Source organism: Anabrus simplex, chromosome 11, assembly GCF_040414725.1.
Source record: "Anabrus simplex isolate iqAnaSimp1 chromosome 11, ASM4041472v1, whole genome shotgun sequence".
NCBI classification, from domain to species: domain Eukaryota; kingdom Metazoa; phylum Arthropoda; class Insecta; order Orthoptera; family Tettigoniidae; genus Anabrus; species Anabrus simplex.
In genome coordinates this window covers 58,786,744-58,810,127 of record NC_090275.1, presented here as the reverse complement: position 1 = coordinate 58,810,127, position 23,384 = coordinate 58,786,744, and the positions used below count along the sequence as shown (strand labels likewise).

The 23,384-nt window shown below is 38.8% G+C and overlaps 1 protein-coding gene across 1 annotated transcript in view; it reads right to left on the bottom strand.

Moving 5' to 3' along the window:
- Positions 1-8,813, bottom strand: part of LOC136883140 (uncharacterized) — a 40,524-nt gene extending 31,711 nt beyond the window's left edge. The window contains exons 1-2 of the mRNA XM_068229605.1: positions 8,595-8,813; positions 6,897-7,076 (exon numbers count right to left, since the gene is read on the bottom strand). Of these exons, the coding sequence (XP_068085706.1) occupies positions 6,897-7,076; positions 8,595-8,813 (399 nt within the window). The remainder of the gene's footprint in view (positions 1-6,896; positions 7,077-8,594) is intronic.
- Between the last annotated feature and the right edge of the window lie 14,571 nt (positions 8,814-23,384).

The window sequence follows — 23,384 nt, the reverse complement described above, 5'->3', positions numbered from 1 at the left end:
GTACTTGCCACTGTACTTTTAATACAGCAGATTACTGTATACTGTATCTTGCTACTGTATTTCAAAAGAACCCAGTCCAGATGCTTGGGACAGCATTGGTAGGATAAGATAAGATACAGTACCGTTATGAGCAGGTAGTTCATGTTGCAATGGAGTATGAAAAGCATTGGAACTACAATATAGAACTGCAAGGCCAGCGGAACGACCTTGGGTGAAATAAAAATATGAATAGAGAGGGTTCGCTGTTCTTCCCTGGTTTCCTAACAGGAGTTGCAGTATAGTCCGAGCAGTAAACAAGATGAAAAGCCCACAACTGAAGCAACGTTAACCACAGTCTACATACTCTTCATGACGAATAATACAGTAATAATAATAATAATAATTCCTGCTTGTTCAAGAAAAATGTATCATGGAATGAACTAGAGGGTAAGAAACAGTTTTGTTTTATGCTACACGTGCATTCTGGCATAAGTCATAATATAAAAATAGGGTTTGTCTAGTAGCTCTCAGCACACACATAGCAAGAGAATTACTAATATCGATGGCTAAGAACAAGAGGGTAAAAACAAAATATTAAAATACAATTTTGCCAGAGCATTTTGGTTAAGCCAGATTTCGGTTAAGCGAAGTTTGGTTAAGCAGGATTCTACTGTATAGTAAAACCTGCCTTTGACGGAACCTTTATGAACCTGTAAACTGTCCATATTGGAATATTTTCCTGGTCCCGTGAATTGGGGTTTAATATTAATGTATGTTTACCTGTATTTAGGGAACCTGTCTGATGTGAAAACAAAAGGAAATTTTGCTACTGTAACAGAAAAATATGTAAATTTTCTTCCTAACCCTTTTCAGTTCATGTGTATTCCAAAAGGATCAAAGATGGTCGAGATAATATTCAGCCAGGAAATGAACTCGAACTGTCCGGTTGTAAGTGGCAACTCTTATCTGTAGACAACAACAGGAATTTTCTGTGTGGTTTGGACATCCTTTACTGTAGGAATACAGAAAGATCAAAACTTCAGGCAGGAAACTTCATCCCTATCAGCCATAAAGGACATTCAGTCTTTTCGTTGGTGAAAAATGACAAGGAAATGTTTGATATTATTTGCTATGCCTGCAATTTAATTGAGAACCATGTTACCAGGAATAGTTTTGTCCAGTGTGCAATTCTGGATTACTGGAGGAAGTAAATAACAGTACTGTACTGTACAGTATTACTATTGTGCATTGTGTATTAAATAACAGTACTATACTACTGTGCGCTGTGAGGAAGTTCTAAGCGAGAACAAATGTATGTTAGTGTTGATGAATTAGTGTATATAAATGTGCGATTAGTGTCATTATTACATCTACTACCGCAAAAAATCATATAAATCTACTGCTTGATTATCTGACGCAGGTATTTACTTATGATTTTTATTTTATTTTTAACCACCTTTATGAACCGGAATCCTGCATATAGAATAAAAAATTTCCAGTCCCTTGGGTTTCTGGTGAGGACAGGTACTGTACAAGAATTCAAGCAAACCACTGAAACAATCAACTTAGCCATGTAAATTTCACAGTCATATATCCAGTTTGTATAGCCACTGTATAGCCTGTATAGATGTTCTCAAAATATAATCCAGCGATCAAGAGTACTGTATGTTCTTCATGAGACATTCTGCCATGATGGGGCAGACAGTTTGATTCACTGCACTACGGTAACAGTTGGGGAAGTTCACATCATACCCCACTTATAAAGGTCTGTGCTTGATTCGGATTCTGTTCAGGGCAACATAGGTTCTTCAAACGAGGTTCAAATCAACGGGAGGGTGCTTGATTTTAAATAATATATATCAGTCCTTTGAGGCTGTGCAGCTTCATTCTGCCACTTTACAAATAAAAAGTATTTATATGATCTTCCTTTTCAATACAAAACAACCATCTATATTAAATGGGATGATATCTACACATGTTTTGGTCTAATCTAAAGGCCATCCTCAGTAGAAGTTCAATTATTACATAGGCCTAATACAAATGAATTAAAAATACTGATGAAGTGAAATTAAAATGCCATTCCTTTGGTTCATACATTTTCTGATATTGCTGGTACATAACACACAGATTCTTCATAGTATTCCATATATAGTATTCCAGCTAGTAGCAGCAGCAGCAGCAGCAGCAGTTGTTTTGTTGTTGTGGCAGGGTAAAATCTTTTAAAGACACCACTCTGTGTGGGAGCTGGATTTCCACCAACTAAAAATCCCTGCCCTCTTCACTCAGCCCATTCTGGAACTGCTTGATGGCATGAACATCAGAATGGAGTGATGTGTATTATTAATTTCTTCCTTTCTCTTCTTTCTCCTTCATCCCCATAATGCATGTCGCCATTGACTTTACTGTGTTCCAGGCAAGCAGGTTCTCCAACATGATCTGAACCAGATTCCCTGGCGTGAGTTGTCGGCCAAGTTGTTGGCAGGCTTTCCTTCGTTCTTCTTTCCATCGAACACAGTAGAAAAAAGTGTGTTCTACTGTATCCCTTTCAGAACAGTACCAACAACCATCTCCCTGCGTCTTTCCCATCTTCATGGCATATATGCCAAATCTTCCATGTCCTGTCAGGATCTGCGACAGAAGGTAACCTACCTGCCGATGTCTACATTTAAGCCAGCCTTCTATGTCGGATATTAGCTTTTTTGTCCACTGGCCAACATCGGTTGTGCCATCCCATCGGCCTTGCCAGTCTAGTAAGAGATGGTTCCTCAAGACTTTCTTTTCTTCAGGAGATATATCTGCACCCCTTTCATGCCAAAGTTTTCTCTACACCACAAGGAGGTCAATAGGAATACTGGCAGCAACAACTTGTAAAACTGCTGTTGAAACAGTTCAGTATGCACAGATAACTCTGAGCAGCATTTTCCTCTGTACTCTTTCCATAGCTCTTCGGTGAATCTTCCTCCTGAGTACATTGTGCCAGATAGGTGCAGCATAAAGTAAAATGGAATATACTGCAGAGCATATAATCTGTCTCTTAACTGTTCTTGGTCCCCCGATGTTAGGCATAAGTCTAGCTAATGCCAATGCCTTCTTCTCTGCCTTTTGAGTTACTGCCTTCAAATGTGCACCAAATGTGCAATTCCTGTCAATAAGAACCCCAAGGTATCGTACAGATTTCCCTGGGACAATCTCTGTATCATTTAATAAGAAGTGGACATTCTTCCAATTCCTGGAACCTTTCAAAATTACAGCCTCAGTCTTATGTGGTGCCAGTCTCAATTTATTATTTACCATCCAAAGATTAACTCGTCTCAGTGATTCATTTACTTGGAAGGTCAGTTCCTCTACATTCTCTGCTATTACCATTGTTGCAAGGTCATCGGCATAACCGATAGATGTTGTCCCTTTTGTCAGCTGCAGGGGTAGGACTTCATCGTATAGAATGTTCCACAAGGTGGGTCCTAGGACAGATCCCTGTGGAACGCCAGCACTCATTTCAAGGTCTTCTAAATCATCAAGTTGTATTCTTCGTCCTTTGAAGTACTTAGCAATTATTTGTTGTAGATACCGAGAAATGTTCTTCCTACGAAATTCTCTCAAAATAATGTACCAAGAAGCAGTGTTAAAAGCATTTTTGACATCTAGCATTATCAAAACAGCCCATTTCTCACTGCTTTCTGCCTGTATTTGAATCACCCTCTCAATAGCTTGGGTTGTGGTTCTGCCCTTTCTAAATCCAAACTGGTTCAAAGAAAGTCCTCCCTGTTGTTCAAATTCTTTCTCCAGTCTCGTTTTAATCAATCCTTCGTAAAGCTTGCTCTAGGTGCTTAATAAGCAAAGTGGCCTGTACGCTGATGGATCTAATGATAGTTTCCCTGCCTTCAATAACAACACTAGCTTGGCTACTTTCCACTCATCGGGGAATTCATGCTTCTTCAGTAAATCATTGAAGACTGATAAGATCCAACTATGTGCCACCTCAACTGCATACTTGATGGCTTCTGGTGGGATGCCATCTACACCTGCTGCCTTACCAGTCTTCATACTGTGTGCTACCTCTTGTAACTCAACCACAGTAAACGGTTCTGCAACACTAAAATCTGATTCCATTTCAAGTCTGTCATTAGTACAAGGAAACAACTCCATCGCTATGGCTTTCCTTCTATCAATTGGGAGCTGATTAATCGACCAATCACTATCTTATATCCCGCACCCCAGATCTTCACATAGCTTTTGCCACAGATTTTTTTAGAATCCTTTATTAGCTTCATTAGTTGCCTCTGTGATGCCTTATAGTCATCTTCTAATTGTATTAAGTTGACCTGGCTGATTCTTTTCCTAGATCTTGTAAGGATTTGTCTCTTGCGATTGCAGTCTCTCCTTTGCATATCTATTTCATTGTTCCACCAGTAAGGGACATGTGCTTTATATTTTGTTGGTCCCCTCAATCAGCTGGTCCTACAAGCATCTTTAAGACCTTATACTTGCTGTAGAAGGCAAAGGAAAGGCTGACGCATTACAATGTGAGATAATTAAAAATGTCAAGGAAATAGAGGTTTCAACAAAGAGGAAGGAGACAATTCTAGTGTACGGTTTGGATCCGGATTTAAATGAAAATTATCTTAGAGCAGCACTCCCTTAGAAGCTGCTGTTGAAGAATCACAGATCAATATTACATCTGTAAGACCAGGAAGGTTTGGAAATCTGAATGCTACCGCAATCTTGCCAACGGAACCATCGAAAATACTGTTAGGGAAAAAGAAAGAAAATAAATGTGGGATGGGCAACCTGTCTGGTGAAGGAAAGAGTTACAGTTGCAAGGTGTTTTAAATGTCTTGGATTTGGATATAAAGCGCCACAGTGCGATGTTGAAGATGACCGATCATGGAGCTGTCTAAAACGTGGGCAAGAAGGCCATTTGGCAAAGGAGTGTGGGAACAATTCGTTTTACACCATGTGCCAAGTAGAAGGCCAATGCTCAGATCAAATGAAATGCCCTACTTACAGGAAGTTAATATTAGAGGCAAGGAAGCTGAATTTAAATGGCCAATAATGGACATACTGCAGGTGAATCTCATGAGGAAACCCGACAGTCATGACATTATGTATGCAACAGCCTTGGAAAAGAAAGTAGACTTAGTGCTAGTTAGTGGGCCAAACAAAAGACTAGTAGCTGAAGGGGGTTGGTTCACGGACAAAAGATGTGATGTAGCTGCATTTTTTTAAATGATAAGTTGGAGGTGCTAAGCATAAGGGCAGAAGAAGGATATTTGTGTATTCAACTTCAGCAATGTCAGATTTATTGTTGTTATATCTCTGCTAACATCCCTTTTGATATTTTCAAAGCTGAGGTAGATGTAATAGTTCAGGACTGTATGGTGTCAGGTATTGAATCTATCATTCTGGAAGACCTAAATGTGAAGTTGCCTCTGTGGGGGTAATGAGTAAATTTATAATACCAATATAAATGGTGTGCTAGGTACCAACTGATGAGCCCAACCTAGCACATGAGGGCGAAACACTGGCAACCAGGAATGAGTTAGCTGGAAAATTTATAATGTCCAATAACGGACCATTTATAATGGTATTATAAATTTACTCATTCGGGACAAATACTTCAGATTCCCTATGGGAATCAACATCCATATCATCTGATAGCCAAGCAGGCTTCAATTTTTGGTAAAGAGACAAAGTCTCTCATAGTGCATTGGCACTGCCGGTGGCTCCAAGTAGCCTACGCAGTGGCCTCCATGGCATGCACTAGCCAGCGTCTTGGTAGGTGTGCTAGGTACCAACTGATGAGCCCAACCTAGCACATGAGGGTGAAAAGCTGGCAACCAGGAATGAGTTCACTGGAAAATTTATAATGTCCAATAACGGATCATTTATATTGGTATTAAAACAATATTAATCGTTAAAAGTGCAAAAATGTGTGGTTTTTCATTTGATTGAGTATTTCTTATGAATCCATTGCTTTTAATCACATCATTCCTACTGACATCATTGTAATGACCTATGTTCATTTCAGTTGAGAAAGCCACTAGGACAGTCTTTCTGAGGATGTAAAAAAGCAGGTGGAGCGTGAGTGTCTTCATATGAGAAAAGACGTTTGGTGACTTCCCCGTCACGTTTCTAGGGTAACGTTAAAGAGCTATGCAGTTTAATATAATATTGCTCACAATGTGCACACCACCTAACCTAGAATTCTGCACACAATGTAGAATTCTGTAGCGAAGCACGGGTACATCAGCTAGTATATAATCTATATTTTGTTTGAAGTGTCTATGGATCCCTGAAATATTACCACAGACCTCTTTTTTGGAAACTCTGGTGTAGAGTAGAGCCTATACCATACTGAGATATGGGAAAGGCTACAGGGTCATCTAATTAACACAGAACTGCAGCTGAGGAGAAGCTGAGGTCTTGGCCGGCAAGCTATTTGTAATTAACTGTAGTATTAACACAATGTGAGCTCATTTATATGTTTACCCAGTTATTTACAAACCCCACCTCCTTCAATATAACTTAATGAGATTATTATTATTATTATTATTATTATTATTATTATTATTATTATTATTATTATTATTATTATTATTATTATTATTATTATTATTAATTTAACTCTAATCATCAGAAGTAAAGAAAGAGATTTGATCCTTCAAAGCATGAAATTATTAGTAAAAGAAAGGGAAGAGGCATAAAGGCACAGAAATGCACAGAAATGCATTTTTATTTATTTTATTTAGCATTTGGATCAGTCCTACAATTTGTACACCTAATACTGGAGGGATCAGAAAAGAATATGAGTTGATCAAGGGAGGTTCGATAATAAACTCAGCTAGTGAAACTACAAGAGTTAACATGCTGTAAATAATTATAGCGTTACCACAATGTGGGCTCAGTTAAACATTTACCTGGGTAGTAGACTGACGTCTTCTTCTGGGTAGGTTTGTACACTTATTCTTCTCACGAGCAGGTATCCTGGCTGATCTTCTTCTTGGAACAACGGCTTTATTTTTGCTAGTAACTGCCATTTTCTCTGATTCGCTTACCTTTGGTATATCACTGCAAGATGTTTCTGCCTCAGTTTTAATCTGGAATAAGCAAAAATGGAAGAAGAATATTAATCTGGTCTAATATCATACACAGTTGTTGTATTGATTCACCCTAAAAATATATACACGGTCATTAATGATTGGAGACCTGTAGGTTCTTGCTTAACTGGAGCTGCTAAAGTGTCAGTATAATACCGGTCTGCCTTTGCTGCTATCACAGCCTCTACCATTCTAAGATAACTTTCCACTAAGTTTCGGTAAATGTCTCCTAGTATTTTCTTCAATTCCTCCAGCAACATAGTGAATAATTACGTAACCATTTGGGGGCAGTCTGGTCTGGCTGTCAACCAGTGCTATAACTCATTCCAGAGAGGCTCAATTGGGTCTTCGGGTTGGCCATTCGATTTCATTCACTCCCATTTCAATAAACCACTCAGTTATGGCCTTTGCTTTATTAAGGGGTGTACTGTCATACAGAAAATTCCAAATTGTTGGGTAGCTTACAATTATCCAATATTTCCTGATAAGTTTCAGCATTCATGTTTTGAGGATATAAAACCAGATCCATGCAAATAGTGCCTCCTCTGCCAAATTTCAGAGTGGGATCAATGCACTGCGGTAAGTAACACTCACCAGGTCCATCCATATACATCCATTGGATTGCCATAACGTGTAGTGTGATTCGTCACTACACGTTGTTCTAGTTATATGTTTTGCATCACTGAAACTGGTGACAAACATTCAGTTTAGTAGTGATCCTCGGTTTATTTGTTGCAGCACACCCATGGAATTCAAGCACAAATACCTTCCAAGGAATGTGGCCATGGTTTCTAAAAAAACTTGCTAGTTTAACATTCCCATGAGTAATTAAAATTAAAAGTACCATAGTTTAACCTTTTCAATACAAATTCAAGTAAAGTGGGTTACTTTACAGGAGAAACATTTATTAGATACTAGTTTCTCCCCATTATCAGATTCATCATCAGCCAAAAGCACATGTTGCACAATGTATCAAATACACTGAGCGGCACGAAAAACACAACACTTCAATTTCTTTCAAAAACTAAAATTTATTCTAAATTTATGACACTTTTATGACACTAATCCACCATCTTATGATGAAATATTGTGGTATGGTCCCATCTAACGGTCTAACAATGAAAAGAAAAGACGATTATAATCAAATTGAACAAATTAAGCGAGAGATGCACATTTCAAGGAAATTTTGAGTAAGCTCATAAAGGTAATGCACTCTGTTTTAATGTTACACACTTCACACTTTCACTTCACAGACCTCGGAGACTATCTCAGGGATTACTGTTCGCATCTTCAAAAGCGTGTATTGCCACCTCTTGCAGCAATGACGGCATTCAACCTTTCAGGCATGCTCCTGATTAATATGGTAATGTCCTGTTGAGGAATCATCTCCCATTCTTCCAGGAGGGCATTCCATAGGTCCTGTAGGGTCTCTGGATAGCGCTGATGGACTCTTCTCCCCAGCTTGTCCCAAACATACTCTATGGGATTCAAATCGGGGCTTCAAACAGGCCAAATCACAGCATGAATCTCTGTTTCATCCACGAACTGTTGCACAATTCTCGCAACATGTGGGCGTGCATTGTCTTGCATTAGTGTAAAACCATCACCAATAAACGGAGCGAAAGGCACAACATGCTCCAGAAGGATTTCCTCCACATACAGATGTCCGGTAAGGCTCTCATGCTCCACGAAGACTAAATCCGTCCTTGCAGCTGTATTGATTCCTGCCCACACCATCACAGGACCACCGTGAAAAGGCGTCCTGGATGAGAATTTGCAAGGGGAATACCTTTCCCCTGGCCTTCTTCAAACCCTCTCTCTTCTGTCAGGTGATCGGAGGCCAAATCGCGACTCATCGGTGAACAACACTTGATCCCATTGTTGTACTGTCCAGCCAAGATGTTTCCTTGAGAAACGCAGTCGAGCTGTGCGATGCTCTCTGGTGAGTTCCGGTCCTGTAGCAGTTCTTCTGGACTGAAGATTGGCTTCTTCCAGTCTTCTTCGAAAGGTTCTCTCACTAACATTGACCCTTCGAACTTGGTGGAGTCGATTTCGTGCTTCAATAGCGGTGGTGTGATGGTTATTTTTTTTTTATTTTTTTTTTGCTAGGGGCTTTACGTCGCACCGACACAGATAGGTCTTATGGCGACGATGGGATAGGAAAGGCCTAGGAGTTGGAAGGAAGCGGCCGTGGCCTTAATTAAGGTACAGCCCCAGCATTTGCCTGGTGTGAAAATGGGAAACCACGGAAAACCATCTTCAGGGCTGCCGATAGTGGGATTCGAACCTACTATCTCCCGGATGCAAGCTCACAGCCGCGCGCCTCTACGCGCACGGCCAACTCGCCCGGTGGTGTGATGGTTACGGAGAACTTGAAGTTGTAAGAAGCGGTCATCTTTCTCCGATGTTGCTCTTCTTGGGCCTGATCCTGGTCTCCTTGCAAAGCCTCCAGTTTCCCTGTACCTTCATACGGTTCTAGAAATTGTAGAAGGTGTAGTACTCAACACTTCTGCGATGTAATGCATGCTGCGACCATCTTCCACCAAAGCAACAGCTTTTGCAGCTTGTTCAGGGCTTAACGGCATGTTTACTCCAGAATGCTGATTAAGAGAATCACAGTAAGATCCTACTAACACGTGTGATTGAAAGGGGAACAATTAAAGGTACAACAATAAGCGCTACAAGAGCGGGAAAACATTATTGGCTCACATCCAGCTATGTGTTTTCCAGGTTGCGCAGGAGAAAACAATTCAGGCTAGTGCAATAAACAATCAACACTTCATTGTTTACTTACAAAGCAATGCCAATAGCATACCCCATCTAAAAACAATGGTTGAAGTGCTTCATTTCGATTAAATAGATAATTACACTACATTTATTGGGTGTTGCATTTTTCGTGCCGCTCAGTGTAGTTCATAGAAATTGTGATTGTGAAAAAGTCGCAAAAACATAGTGGATTTGACACTATAAAGACGAAGAAGAAATAGTCACAATTGTGGTAAAAGTTTCAGATAATGCATAAAATGCATAAATAAATGCATGCTGCGATATGTTGGACGTACTGAAAGACAAATTCACGATCACTTGATTTTCCCAAAGAGAAATTTGATCTTTTTAAAATTCATTTTGAACATGATTTCTTTTTTTCTTTTCCTAAGAATATCAGCACACATACTGGCTCCTTTACAGAAACATCCTACATGTAATGTTACAATTTTAAAAATATATATTCTTATATATAAATAAGGCCACGAACCTACTAGGCTGTCGTAGCAGGTGGAGAGGTGATACCCCGACATGGCGTGTCCCAGGTGGCAGATAGGGGGGTCCTCACCGAATTACCGGCGGTCTTGAGTGAAATAGTTCTCATGTACCAAACACACTCCACAATTTCATTCATCATCATACCATATTTCATTAATCACCTTTCCAGATCACATCTGGAATTGTAAATCCTACTATGGTCAGAACATTGATCAATGATCAGACACAATCAACCAAACACGGAGAGTCTTCTAATGAAAGAATCCACCGGCTTGGACATACATCATCGTAGGCCCAAGAAAAGACATCACTCGGATACGGTGGGGTGTCATTTAGAGATCATGGCAAGTCGGAGCATCTGGAAACCCAAGAGACAAACTGTAGACACAGACTTCAGTAAACCATGGAAAGTCTCTTTCTTTCCAACATTAAACATAAACTTGATAATGAAAATTGGAAAGTTGAAACACTTAACAAATGTAATGGATCAACAAAGGATTCTAATAACAGCCCTTCAGGAACTTCGGAACACAGATCAGGACCCACTTGAATCTGGAGGATATCGTCTTTACAAAGGACCTCCAGGAAAATGAGTAATGAAGAATGTTCCCCAATTTGGAATGGGATTCCTGGTCCATACCAGCATATTAGATTCAGTGGAGGACTTCTCATGAAACTCCTCAAGAACGGCAACTTTAACGATTAAAGTAGAGGACAAAATATATACACTGATTAATGTCCATGCCCCAACAAATGACAAAAACATGAAAAATAAAGAAGAAACTGAAATATTTTGGGAAGAGCTTGACCAACTGATATCAAATATCCCTGACAACCATGTTAAAATAATGCTTGGAAATTTCAACACGAAAATTGGACAAGAAAGAAAATAGCGCACAGTGGTAGGTAAATGGCCAGCTCATAAAGTGACAAACAAGAATTGTCAAAGACTAATTGAACTTTTCATAGACCGTGGGTTTATTCTTGAAACCACAAGATTTAAGAGAAAACAGCACAAATTAATGACCTGGAAATGCCCTAATGTTAAAATGGGTGAGTTTCAGATAGACCATGTAGCAATGGATAAAAAGTACCACAAAGAAATCTATAATGTCAAGGTCCTTTGTGGGGTGGACATTGATTCAGACCACCTATTGAGAGAGATCCAAAAACAAAATCTAAGCGACAAACTGGAAATGATTATTGATAAACTGAAAAACATTGCCGAAGAAATTGCTCCTATTAAATGGAGAAAGAAACATGCCTGGTGGAATGAGGAATGTGATATGGTAATACAGAAAAAGCACAAAGCATGACTAAATGACAAACAAAAGAAAACCGAAAAATCTCTAAAAGAACTAACCAATGCCCGACAAGCAACCAAAGAAATTAGAAGATCAAAAGAGACCATCAAAAAGAAAACCTAAACATCATAGATGAGTCATTCAAACAACATAATACAAGGGACTATTACAGGACATTTAGCCAAATATCAATCAAAGTATACTCCACCCACACTCATGATGAAAAATAAACAAGGGAAACTAGCACACAATAAACAAGAGAATGCTAAAATTCTAGCCGATCACTTCAAAGAATTACTAAATGCTGAGGAACCAAAAGAATACCTACTTAGAATTTGAGCCTTTTCCCCTTATCCAAAAAATAAAACACAACTAGAAAAGGTTATACCACCAGATTTCAAAAAGCAATTGGTTGGCTCAAGAACTACAAGGCAGCAGGAGAGAATCAAGTGGTTGAAGAGCTGTGGAAGAATGCAAATACACAATTCAAAACCTCCACAAACACTTCATAGACATCTGGAATTCTGAAAAACTGCCTAAAAAATGTAACATAGCTATAATTCATCCAATACACAAAAAGGGTAATAGATTGGATCCAAATAATTACCGGGGGATTTCTTTACTTTATGTCACATATAAGATCCTGTCTAGAATTATCCTAACAAGAATTCAGGAACAACTCGACCAAGAACTTGGAGAATATCAGGGAGGATTTCGACCTGGAAGAAGTTGTCCAAATCAAATCATCAGTCTTAAGTGGATCATGAAACATCAAAGAGTGAGAAACAAAAAGTTAGTCATCACTTTTGTTGACTTCAAGAAAGTGTACGACAGTATCCATCGTGAGTCATTACTTAAAATCCTCAAGGAATTTGGATCACACCAGAAACTTATCAACCTTATTGGAATGACCATTAAGAACACAAAATAAAAAGTTTTCAGAGGGGAGTTGTCTGAATCATTTGAAATCCGGACTGGACTTCGACAGGGTGATGGTATCTCGCCATTACTATTTAACTGCACACTGGAGAAAATCATGCAAGAGTGGACTAAGAAATGCCAACCAAACATCAAGATTAACAAAAATATCAAACTCAATTGCCTGGCATTTGAGATGACCTTGCGCTGCTCGCAAATAGTGTGGAAGAGGCTAAACACCAAACTGAAGAACTTGAAAAAAAAAAAAGCAGCAAAAGTCGGACTACAAATATTCTTTGAAAAGACTGAAATGATGCCACCCTTCAAAGTTGAAACACCAACTACCACACTGAATAATAACAAACAAATTAAGATTGTAAATAAATTCAAGTATCTTGGGGAGATTATTACTTGGAACTTAAACAAGAAAGTATCAGTAGGAAATAGAACAACTAAATTGAAACAAGCACAACGTATCACTTGGCCAACCTACAAGAAGAAATCTCTCTCAATAAATGCAAAATTCAAACACTACAACTATGTTATTAAACCTGAAGCAACCTATGCTAGTGAGACACTCAATTTGAACACCAAATCAACAACAGATAAATTACAGAAGACAGAAAGAAGTATCCTTAGAACAATCATAAACAAAAAACACTAAATAGATGGACAATGGCGATTATTACCTAATGAAGTTGTATACCAGGAAACTGAGTCAATAATAGACACAATGCAGAAGAGGAGGGTTGCATTTTTCTGCCACATATCAAGACTACCAGAAACCAGGGTACTGAAACATATTTTCAACTACTCTTGGAAAAGTAAAACCAAGAATAATTGGTTCAAAGTAGTCCAAGGTGATTTAGATGAGTTAGGCTTGACAATGCAGCAAATTGAAGACCGAGAATAGGAGAGGATCCAGAGAAACAGAGACTTGAGGCTTAAACTAAAATCTTTTACATGCAAACAGTACACCACAACTGATGATGAAAGAGAAGTCAGGTTGGAAAGAATGAAGAAGTCTGGGAGCAGAAGAAGAAACATTAGCCAAATTTGTAGCTAATACTCTTAAGACTTAAATGTATATGGATTGATAAAAGTGCTCCAATGTGGGCATACAATAATTTTAAAAAAAATACATTAAGGACCTGATTTGACACTATAAAACTCTCACTTCATACTAGGATAATGCACAGGCCCTGATTTCAAGTAGTTAGTGCCCTGGGCAAACAATATTTAGCCGCCTGCCCCTCTGCTCGTTCTAAAAAATAATTGTTTACAAATTAAATATTACAGTTTTATGGATTATGAGTTTTAAAACAGCACATTATGCAAATACAGTTAATTCTCATAATTAAAGTTATTTAGCCAAATAAAGATAAGAGCCAATGAGAACAAGACTGCTTTTATTTTTATTTAAAAAGCCGTTGGTTTAGTTTGATATTTTGTATGTAAGTAAATAATTTTAGAAATAAGACATGTTTTCTTCATAAAATTTAAATATATAGATTAAATTCAGGTTTTAAATTTAGAATAGTTTAAAGTGTTTTTCTTAGTCTAATAAAATAATTGGAATCATTTGTGGAATGTAAAAGTAATTTGAGTGTAATGAATTTAAGACGTAATTCACGCAGGCCATAATTACTCGATCCGCCGGCCACCGCCCCTCTAAAACTGGCGCCCTGGCCAAATGCCCAGTCCGCCCATTTGTAAATCGGGGTCTGATAATGCATCTGTTTGATACGGTAATCATTACACAAAATGGACTAGACTGACAATTATGAAGGTGGTACAAAATCCTTAATGAGTTCTTAATAATACCTAATACAATAATCTTTAATGTATTTTGGGGAATACCTAATCCTTTCAAAATATTCCAGGTATATTTTGCAATACCTTCACTGCTACCAAACAACAATCCTTTAACTGATGAATTTTTAAGTTGGATTTTGTAATGCTCACTTAGATACAAATAATTTTAACTCTGAAATGCATTTTATCATTTCATTAACATGGTCAAAAAAAAAATTCTCTATCAGAATGTTGGCGAGCAGGGTAGGAGAGGTAGTGATATACAATTTCTAATCACTAGATTGCGTGCCAAAATCCTGGGATCAGTTCCAGACTTCTCCACAGTGCTCATATGTAGTGAGGGCATGTGATGATGTTGATGGTTATTTATCCATCACCAAGACACATTAAGCCTTATGTTGAATAGGTGGACCCATTTTACCTACCAAGTGTAACAATTGTTCATCATGAAATTTTTATCGTACAGTATTTGCTACTGACAGAGCTGGGATAGAAATATTTCATTTTGTGTTATTGTTAAGCAATTTTCCTCTCTTCTTGTACACCTGTGTTTTTACAGTCTGGAGGACAGCAAACAATGCCAGATAGAAGATCCCATAGGGATGAAATTGGAATCGCTCAAAATTCTGATCAGAAACTCCCAGAATTTATACTTGCTAGTGTAAACATCTGCATTGATAAAATGCTGGTAAGTTTGAAAGGACGCTTTAGATTCAGAATACTTTTTTTTTAATGAGTTTTGACTTGACAGTTAACCGGAAGTCAGACCATGGTGCCAAATTGTTACAAGTACTTAAAGCTAATTCACGACACACAACACGAACAAAAATTTATGTACTCAAATATATACAGACATTATCATTATAGACTGTTATGCCTATCTGCGTTCAGTCTGCAAGCCTCTGTGAATTTACTAAACGTCACCACAATCCTCTGTCTGCAACTAGTTCTGTGGCCTCATTTAGTTCTATACCTCTTATCTTTAAATCGTTAGAAACTGAGTCTAACCATCGTCATCTTGGTCGACCTCTACTTCTCTTACCCTCCATAACAGAGTCCATTATTCTCCTAGGTAACCTATCCTCCTCCATTCGCCTCACATGACCCCACCACCGAAGCCGGTTTATGCATACAGCTTCATGCATTCAGTTCATTCCTAAATTAGCCTTTATCTCCTCATTCCAAGTACCCTCCTGCCATTGTTCCCACCTGTTTGTACCAGCAATCATTCTCGCTACTTTCATGCCTGTTACTTCTAATTTATTCATAAGATATAATGAATCCACCCAGCTTCCGCTCCCGTAAAGCAAAGTTGGTCTGAAAACTGGCCGATGTAAAGATAGTTTCATCTGGGAGAAGAATACCTTCTTACAGAATACTGTTGATCGCAACTGCGAACTCACTGCATTAGCTTTACTACACCTTAATTCAATCTCACTTACTATATTACCACCTTGGGAGAACACACAACCTAAATACTTGAAATTATCGATCTTTTCTAGCTATCTACCACCAATCTGACATTCAGTTTTGTTGAATATCTTACCTTCTGACATCAATTTAGTCTTCGAAAGGCTAATTTTCATACCATACTCATTGCACCTATTTTCAAGTTCCAAGATATTAGACTGCAGGCTTTTGGCACAATCTGCCATTAAGACCAAGTCGTCAGAATAAGCCAGACTGCTTCATTTCCATTTAACTGAATCCCTCCCTGCAATTTTATACCCTTCAGCAGATGATTCATGTAAACTACGAACAGCGAAGGTGAAAGATTACAGCCTTGTCTAACTCCTGTAAGTACCCTGAACCAAGAACTCATTCTACCATCAATTCTCACTGAGGTCCAATTGACAACATAAATACCTTAGATTTATTTTAATAATCTATCTTTAATTCCACATTCCCCCGGTATGGCAAACATCTTTTCCTTCGGTACCCTATCATATGCTTTTTCTAGATCTACGAAACATAAACACAACTGCCTATTCCTCTCATAGCATTTTTCAGTTACCTGGCGCATACTGAAAATCTGATACTGATAGCCTCTCTGTGTACTGAAACCACACTGATTTTCATCCAACTTCCTCTCAACAACTGATTGCACCCTCCCTTCCAAGATGCCAGTGAATACTTTGCCTGGTATACTAATCAATGAGATATCTCGATAGTTTTTGCTATCCTTCCTGTTGCCTTGCTTATAGATAGGTGCAATTACTGCTTTTGTCCAATCTGAAGGTACCTTACCAACACTCCATGTTAATCTTACTACTCTATGAAGCCATTCCATCCCTTCATCCCTGCCTTCCCATTATACTTCACCATTTCAGGTCTAATTTAATCTATTCCTGCTGCTTTATGACAATGGAGTTTATTTACCATCCTCTCCACTTCCTCAAGCGTAATTTCACCAACATCATTTTCCTCCTCCCCATGAGCTTGGCTGTTCGCAGCACCACCAGTAAGATTTCCTTTTACGTTACGAAGATGTTCAAAATATTCCCTCCACCTCTCCAGTGATTCCCTGGGATCTATTATGAGTTCACCTGAATTACTCAAAACACTGTTCATTTCATTTTTCCCTCCCTTCCTAGATTCTTTATTACTGTCCAGAAAGGTTTCCCTGCAGTTTGACCTAGCCTTTCCAGGTAATTACCAAAATCTTCCCACGACTTCTTTTTGGATTCAACAACTATGTGTTTCGCTCTGTTTCTTTCATCTACGTACAAATCCCTACCTGCCTCAGCCCTTGTTTAGAGCTGTTTCTGATAAGCCTCTTTTTACATTTACAAGCTGCTCTCACTTCATCATTCCACCAAGATGTTTGCCTTTTCTCATCTTTACACAGAATTGTTCCTAGGCATTCCCTTGCTGTTTCTACTACAGCATCCCTGTATGCCACCCATTCTCTTTCTATTTCCATAACCTGCTTACTGTCTACTGTTCAAAACTTCTCACTAATCATATCCATGTACTTCTGTCTAATTTCCTCATCGTGGAGATTTTCTACCCTTATTTGTTTGCAGACAGATTTCACTTTCTCTACTGTAGGCCTAGAGATACTTAGTTCACTACAGATCAGATAGTGGTCTGTATTATCAAAAATTCCCCAGAAAACTCATACATTCCTAACAGATTTCCTGAATTCGAAGTCGGTTAAGATATAGTCTATTATTATTATTACTATTATTACTATTATTATTATAGTCTATTATTGTGTAGCGGTGAATAGCCTTATGCTTTAAGAATGTATTCATAACTGCTAAACCCATACTAGCACAGAAGTCCAGCAAACGCTTCCCATTCCCATTAGCTTCCATATCTTCCCCACATTTACCAATCACCCTTTCGTATCCTTCAGTTCTATTTCCAACTGTCGCATTGAAATCGCTCATTAGCACTATTCTATCCTTGCTGTTAACCCTGACCACAATGTCACTCAATGCTTCATAAAACTTGTCAACTTCATCCTCATCTGCACCCTCACATGGTGAATACACTGAGACAATTCTTGTCCTAATTCCTCCAACTAACAAATCTACCCACATAATTCGCTCATTTACATGCCTAATAGAAACAATGTTGAGTGCAATGGTATTCCTGACAAACAGCCCTACCCCATATTCTGCCCATCCCTTTCTAACACCCGTCAAGTACACTTTATAATCTCCTATCTCTTCCTCGTTATCTCCCCTTACCCGAATATCACTTACTCCTAGCACATCCAGATGCATCCTCTTAGCTGACTCAGCCAGTTCTACTTTCTTTCTTCCATAATCCTCATTAATATTGATAGCTTCCCATCGAATTCCATTTCGTTTGCCAAGTTGTTTCCAAGGAGTCCCTCACCTGTCAAATGGGAGTGGGACTCCATTACTCCCATAAGTCCAAGGCTTGTTTAAAATGTTCTGAGCTCGGTAAATTCATGAAGCAGGATGCTACCCTACTTACACATAGTCCAAGTGAGGATCTCTCCTCTAACGGGTTATGGATCACCGGTGGATTGTATAGTCCTAGCCGCCTGAGCACAAGGAGGGCCATGACTCAGAATATGTCCGAGATGCCCACTCCCATTCCATAGCAACTGGTATCCCAACTCTCAGGACCACTTACTAGGCCACTCAGCCGTTGCCCATGGTTCACGAACTAGGACGTGACTACAGTAACCCACATATATGTCCAGAAAAAAAATATTTCCTGCAGCAATATACATAATTCATATAAAATGAACAATAACACATTTAGGATAAGACTTAAATATAAAAATGGATCAATGCTCAAACAGATAAAACCCGAGAAAATTAAGTGAAATTTCTACTCGCCATCTAGAAGAGCTCACATTACTGATAGGTTCAGTTTCTCCTAAGGAAGGAAAAAAAATAAATTATCCTACAAAGGAAATACACCACTCATTAGTATGAAACTTGAATGACTTCTAAACCTCATACCATGAGAAAATGGTAAAATTCAGTTTATGCTACACACACATTGTTCATGTTTACCATGTAGAAGAGGGTCACTATGTTGCATTTTGTACAAATCAAAGGGACCAGAAATTTATATATACAAATAAAATGACTTCTCTTTCTTCTAGTTTAAACTTTTACACAATATAAAATGAAAATTTAAACTTTTTAACGGCATGACCTCACAACTCACCAAAGATGTTGTCAGAATTGTTTGAATTACCTGCCGGGTAACTTCCTTCTTTTCCTGAAGATGATTAGGGATATAAAAAATTGATGGCACAGCACTTTCTTTTAGCAGTCTTATAGGAGCACCAGGTCTTACTTGATAGCAGTCATCTGTAAAATGCTTGCTACATATTCTGCTGCTTGTTGAAGGTGTCCACTTTTGCCTACTTATTGCATGACACCACTTCTTCAATATTTCAGGCCGAGAAAATGGAAACCTGGAAATTAAATCCAGATCAAATACCGGGTATGTATCGAGCATCTTAAAAGTTCTTATGGCAATGTGGAAAAGAACATGGGCTTCACTAATAAATGAGTGTCTCAAGAGGAGAAAAATACTGGACAGCTGGAGAAGGTTAAAAATCAAGATGCTCTATTAGGGCAAAGGTGACTTGGGTGATACTAACTCACACAAAGGCATAACACTGGAATGCACTCTTCTCAAGTTGATGATGAAGATTCTCACAGCAAGACTAACAACACTAACAGATTTATCTGCTGATACCAGAACAACAATACAGATTCCCGAAAGGCAGAAATACACTTCAGGCAGTGACGTGCCGGTTATGAGACATTGAAGAAGCACTGACAGAAGACTGCACGCAGCATTAATTGATTTAACCAAAGCTTTCGACTTCCTAAATAGTTATACCAAAACAAATGGTCTGTTATTGAACATTATAAATTTTCCAGCTAACTCATTCCTGGTTGCCAGCGTTTCTCCCCCGTGTGCTAGGCTGGGCTCATCAGTTGTTACCTAGCACACCTACCAAGACGCATGGCTAGTGCATACCGTGGAGGCCACTGCATAGGCTAATTGTAGCCACCCGCAGTGCCAATGCGTTATGAGAGACTTTGTCTCACTACCAAAAATTGAGCCTGCTTGGCCGTCAGATGATATAGATATTGATTCCCATAGGGAATCAGAAATATTTGTTCCGAATGAGTAAATTTATAATACCAATATAAATGGTCCATTATTGGATATCATAAATTTTCCAGCTCATTCCTGGTTGCCAGCGTTTTGCCCCCGTGTACTAGGCTGGGCTCATCAGTTGGTACCTAGCACACCTACCAAGATGCATGGCTAGTGCATACCATGGAGGCCACTGCATAGGCTAATTGTAGCCACTGGCAGTGCCAATGCACTATGAGAGACTTTGTCTCACTACCAAAAATTGATGCCTGCTTGGCCATCAGATGATATAGATGTTGATTATATTGGTATTATAAATTAACTCATTTGGAAGAAATATTTCAAATTCCCTATGGGAATCAACATCTATATCATCTGATGGCCAAGCAGGCATCAATTTTTGGGTAGTGAGACAAAGTCTCTCATAGTGCATTGGCACTGCCAGTGGCTACAATCAGCCTACGCAGTGGCCTCCACGGTATGCATTAGCCATACGTCTTGGTAGGTGTGCTAGGTACCAACTGATGAGCCCAGCCTAGCACACGGGGGCAAAACGCTAGCAACAAGGAAAGAGTTAGCTGGAAAATTTATGATGTCCAATAATGGACCATTTATATTGGTATTATAAATTTACTCATTCGGAACAAATATTTCTGATTCCCTATGGGAATCAACATCTATATCATCTGACGGCCAAGCAGGCATCAATTTTTGGTAGTGAGACAAAGTCTCTCATAGTGCATTGGCACTGCCAGTGGCTACAATTAGCCTACGCAGTGGCCTCCATGGTATGCACTAGTCATGCATCTTGGTAGGTGTGCTAGGTACTGATGAGCCCAGCCTAGCACATGGGGGAGAAACGCTGGCAACCAGGAATGAGTCAGCTGGAAAATTTATAATGTCCAATAACGACCATTAAATTTACTCATTCGAAACAAATATTTCTGATTCGCTATGGAAATCAATATCTATATCATCTGACGGCCGAGCAGGCATCAATTTTTGGTAGTGAGACAAAGTCTCTCATAGTGCATTGGCACTGCAGGTGGCTACAATTATCCTACGCAGTGGCCTCCACGGTATGCACTAGCCATGCGTCTTGGTAGGTATGCTAGGTACCAACTGATGAGCCCAGCCTAGCACACGGGGGCGAAACACTGGCAACCAGGAATGAGTTAGCTGGAAAATTTATAATGTCCAATAACGAAACATTGATATTGTTATTATAAATGTACTCATTCGGAACAAATATTTTTGATTCCCTATGGGAATCAACATCTATATCATTCCTAAATAGACCCATGATACTAGAGAAACTGAGCCCACTACTCAGAAAGAACCACTTCATAACAGAAAGCGTCACAAACATACTATCGACCAACACCATACACAGTTAGGATAATATTTCAAGCTCAGGACCAATCAAACAGACCAACAGGGTGCTGCAATACGATCTACTAAGCCCGATCCTATTTCCCATCACCATAGCAGATGTACTACAGAGAAATAGTGATAGCACACAACTTTACATGTACACAGATGACATGGTTCAAACAGCCAAGTGATTTGGAATAATCTTTCAATCAACAGGCATCATGGGCCCAAGAGTACGATCTCCAACTGAACAATCAGAAAACAGTACGTATGGTGTTCAGGAATAGGGAGAACTATCTCAGTCCAATAAAGTAACACACAACAACAACATACTGAAGAGAGTTATGACTTTAAATATTAGGAGTTGTCTTGCAAACAACAAGGAAGTGTTTCACCCAACATATCACAAACAGAACCCTTTCGGTACGGTAACTAAGACGACGACCAAGATAACGGATCTGTGCAAGATGTCGATTGATGCAGCAATGTGTCTTTCCGACATCAAGATCCTGCCTATAATTACCTATGGCCTCGAGATAGTATGTGAATACCTACACATCAACAGCCTGAGGAGATTAGAAAAGATTGAGGCCACATACAAAGAAGGCGCTAAGTTGTTCAAAGTACACAATATCCCATCTAGTGTATGAGATGGCAAGGGAGACCTTTCTTATTGAGGATCTTCAATGTTGCATAGTGCTACCATCTACTCAAGGAGCTACAGCAAAAGTGAGCAGATATATGGACAGAATTCTATGCCACAGAAGCCATGACTTTCCACAGATGGGAGGGAGCAAACTATGAAATTCAATACCTTGTGACTAGATTCTAAGTCTAAGCAAAAATCCCTTACCGATACATATGGGTTACTGTAAAATTGTAAAAATGTTAATTATGTGTTACTTGGGACTGCTTACAATATTTTAAAGTAGGTAATTCATATATGGTCATATGGCTTTTACAATAATAACGTGTAACGTGTAATGGTCATATGACTGCAATAAAGTTGTTATTATTACTAAACCCGAAGTTACTATATAAACAAGGAAGCTATGAATAGCCCCCGATTGTAGTTGTAGATTAGTATAACACAGTAACAACTTTACAATAATGATCTGTTAACATGCCTGTGAAACTGAACGTTGTTTCCTTTTCTCTGCAATTCTTTACACCCATATGCAGCACAATATTTCACCATACTATTATGTGATTTTACTGTATTTATGGGTAAAACAAACACATGGCTTACAAACGAAACTAACAAAACTGAGAGAAATACGTCCACCAATACCAACCTGAATGGAAATTAGGCGTCACGATTTTCGACGAGGTAAGACCGTATATGACCTATAAAGATTGTATGAAGTTCAATGATAATAGTATTTATTCTTTGTCTTATCAACAATCAAACAAAAGGAAACAATTGTACGTCATTCAGTGTCCACTTCCAAAATAGATCACATCGTTCTCTACAATAAGAAAGTGGGTTTTATTATTATATTATTATTACTACATTAAATAATAAGGTGCAATTATTTAGTGTTAACTTCACGTAAGTTACCTAACTTGCCTGCCAGATCTTTGGAGGGAAGTAAGGCTTCTGGTCACCTGATCACCATTGTCATGATGATGAAACGAGTACCTACAGATTTAAATCAGTGGGCCGCAGAAATGAGTGAATTAACCATAAAATTATATGATAACAGTTATCAGTAGTTCCCGACAACATGCGCCGCGGCTCCCAGGAGAATAGTCAAACTTTGCCGAGGATACAGGCTGCCATGCGCCTAGTATTAAATGGTTTGAATGAAATGATCAGATGACGTCAGTACTGGTTATATATAGGCCTATATACTAAGAAAATATTTCTTATTATCAATCGAAACTGACAAATCAAAATTCGCTGGCAAGTGGATACCGGTACACAAAAGGACCTCGCAGAAGTTTTGGGAAGATAAGGAGAACAAGAAGATGAAGAATACCAGTGCCATTTAATGGTTCCGCGGTATATATACACATACAT